The sequence below is a fragment of the Notothenia coriiceps genome, unplaced genomic scaffold (genome assembly GCF_000735185.1).
Source record: "Notothenia coriiceps isolate Sejong01 unplaced genomic scaffold, NC01 NC01_scaffold00024668, whole genome shotgun sequence".
In the NCBI taxonomy this organism is placed as follows: Eukaryota; Metazoa; Chordata; class Actinopteri; order Perciformes; family Nototheniidae; genus Notothenia; species Notothenia coriiceps.
Genome location: NW_011357369.1, coordinates 457,284 through 460,133, shown reverse-complemented (window position 1 = coordinate 460,133; position 2,850 = coordinate 457,284). Strand labels below are relative to the sequence as shown.

Here is a 2,850-nt window from a genome sequence, read left to right as displayed (position 1 = left end):
GTAAAATATGTGAGTCAATGTAAACGGTTGTATAAACAGAAATGTCATATTGACACCAGAGTATTACAAGTTTTTTCCTCACTTGAGTCATGATTAAAGCAGAGGTGTTTTTAGTTTGAAGTGCCTCTGTTAACATCCTCTAGTTGAAAATTAGTGCAGCTCTACAAGAAAAAAAAAACTGACTTTCATTTCTGATTATATCTGAGATCATAGTTATATTACAAAAAAAACTATTATACATTAGTTGTATTAAACATCTAACGTTGTCAATAGTTACATTAAATTACACAAAACGTTACAAGAAATAAAACCAAGCAAGCTCAATTTTCACTGAAATAGAAAAATTTATTGAATGAGAAGATTATTATTGAAGGTCTAAATTACAATAGAAACAACGATATTTTTCCTCAAATGGAATAATTATATTTTTCCTTTCAAGTGAAATAAAAAGACTGATGCTTTGCAATATATGTGAAGAACCAATTCTGAATAAAAACAGTGTAAAAGCATTTTGGTGTGGAGTCTATTTTTTCTTGAATGTGATATGAATGTTAAACTCCATTATGTAATCAGTTAAAGCAGAAGAAGGAAATAAAAGTACAAAAAAGATTGTAATTAATTATACACATGGTGTATTTTATACATTTAGAGAAGCTTGGTTGCTTTCATGTGAGACGCTGCATAATAAGAATTTCCTTAACAAATAAAGTGATACAATTAATATACAGGGGTTATGTGGAGACACTTATAAGAATGTTGTTTTGTTTGTAATTTACTGCAGTGGTGGACAAAGAGTCTTTCAGTACTCAATCTTGTTGTACAGGTTGTATAAAGGTAACCCTGCCAGGCCGCTCCCCGGGTAATAAAGGGGCGTCGGGAAGGCGATAGACCGGGGAACCGGAACACGCAGTAAGGAGTTATCTCTGAAAACCAGCGGCATCCCCACTAGTGTCTGTGCCGAGGCGTGGGCCATGTTCGCCGCCTCCAGTTCAGCTGATAGCTGCCGTTTCCATTTGTTCCTCCTGTTCTGAAACCACGTCTTGACCTGAGTCTCGGTCAGCTGCAGGCTGGAGGCTAAGCAGGCCCTCTCCGAGCTGCTCAGGTATCGCTTCATGTCGAAGGTGGACTCCAGCTGGTACACCTGACTCCGGGAAAACACCGTGCGCGTCTTCTTCTTGGTCGAGTTGCCCTGCTTGTCAGCCCCGTCCGTGTGTCTCTCCTCCGACAGAGGGGACATTTGGTGGCACGGTCTCTCCTGCTCCTCCTTATAGTCCTGCCGCAGAGGCTTGGGCAGGTGCGGCCGGCGCGCGAGCCCCTCATTCCCAGACAGAAGTCCTTTAGCGGAACCTATAAGCGCGAGGAGAAGGTGGTGGTTGATATCATAACCGAGAAATACATATTTATTTAAAAACACGATTGAAAAAAACCAAAAATCACTTATTTCCCCAGCATACTCAGTTTGAGAGTTCGTCAAGTGTGAACTCTGACTTCCTAAATCGACAGCTGAAAGCCGGTGACTTTTTAAATAAACAATTCAGCATGAGGACGCTCGGTGTATACAGTCAGCTATTAATACAATCCCGCTCTATTTAACGCTCAATTGACGACGTGTAGTGCAGCCATTTTAGAAACATGTTTCATCAATTAGCAGCCTCAATTAAATTTGAAATGAGAGGAAAGACAGAGGGATAATTATTCGACCTTTCACTCTTCCGCTGCTGCGGATTGTGTGCACACAACAAACAAGTGGCAGAGGATGAGCTGCATGAGTGTGACAGTCACAAACACGGGCTTATGAAATTGTAGCCTAGCTGAAGTGCAAAAAAATTTGGAAACAGGAGGCTTGTTTATAAAAAGAAAAAAGATAAGCTAATGTAGGCCTATTGTCATGCCCTTTTAACAAGTAAAGTATTTTATAAGTGCATGCAGCATGTGTGTCATGACGTTTAAATTATGTTGAATAGGTCGTTCCCTTTTGAAGTTAATAATTAAAAATGGTACTGTAAATAGTAAAACATTACTCACCTAAACAGAAGTTGTGGGCTCGGTGCGTGGTGCACGGCTCGCTGTGACCCGTGTCGGAGCAGAAGCAGTCCGCGGAGTCCTCCCCGCCGCTGCACTCCTCGGAGGACACTGACAGAGAGCGCCTCCGCGGCGGAGGCAGCGGCCCCTTGGAGAGCTCCTTGTTCCCGGAGCGCGGAGCATCGGACGGCGTCCCTAAAATAGACTGGATGGTAAAGCTGGAAATCGGGCCCGACGAGCACTTGCTCCCGCTGTCTTCTGCGACACTCATTCTCGCTTCATAACAGTATTGAGGTATTGCCTGAATCTGTCTGCCCCTTGTATTCCGTTATCGGTATCTACACGATTGGTGCGTAGAAATTACGAAAGCGGTTTTTGTCTTCTGTTTCCCCCCCCCTCTAGCAGGTTTAATTGTGGAGTTTTAACATTGAAGGAGTTGAAGGTGTTTTTTCTAGAGCTCGGGGAACGTGAGTGTATTCCTGGTCCTCCTCCTCACGCTCTGGACCAGAGGCAGCAAGGTTTCGTTGCTTCATTTGCATGTAGGTAAGCTCCTCCTGGGCCAATGGCAGCCTTCAACATAAGCCCGGAAATTTCAAACTCCTGTCAAGGTCTTGAGACGGGATGAGGAGAGCGAGAGAGTCAGAGTGCTCATTTCTGCATTGTGCATATTAAAAAAACATACACAATGGATAATATTGTTTTAAGTTAGGCTAAATAAAACCTGCATGCGTTTATGAATTTAAAAGGTTTCTAAATGTTGGACTGAATTGTCGTGGGATCTGGTATATTGATGTTGAGATTTATGAAAATATAATTATAAATGTAGGT

General features: G+C 42.4%; 1 protein-coding gene across 1 annotated transcript; it reads right to left on the bottom strand.

Annotated features, from left to right (window-relative positions):
* Positions 1 to 383: 383 nt before the first annotated feature.
* On the bottom strand, positions 384 to 2,486 carry hmx2 (H6 family homeobox 2). The gene is made up of 2 exons (XM_010782838.1): positions 2,026 to 2,486; positions 384 to 1,347 (listed from the first exon to the last, which is right to left on the bottom strand). Exons 1-2 carry the CDS (start codon positions 2,291 to 2,293, stop codon positions 800 to 802), a joined length of 816 nt encoding a protein of 271 aa, XP_010781140.1. The 5' UTR covers positions 2,294 to 2,486; the 3' UTR covers positions 384 to 799.
* Positions 2,487 to 2,850: the final 364 nt, after the last annotated feature.

Bases quoted from the DNA above. Each gene is read 5' to 3' on its own strand.
- hmx2 (XM_010782838.1), bottom strand. From the start codon at position 2,293: ATGAGTGTCGCAGAAGACAGCGGGAGCAAGTGCTCGTCGGGCCCGATT. The intron at 1,348-2,025 runs GTGAGTAATGTT...TCGCGCTTATAG, and splicing joins AGCCCACAACTTCTGTTTAG to GTTCCGCTAAAGGACTTCTG.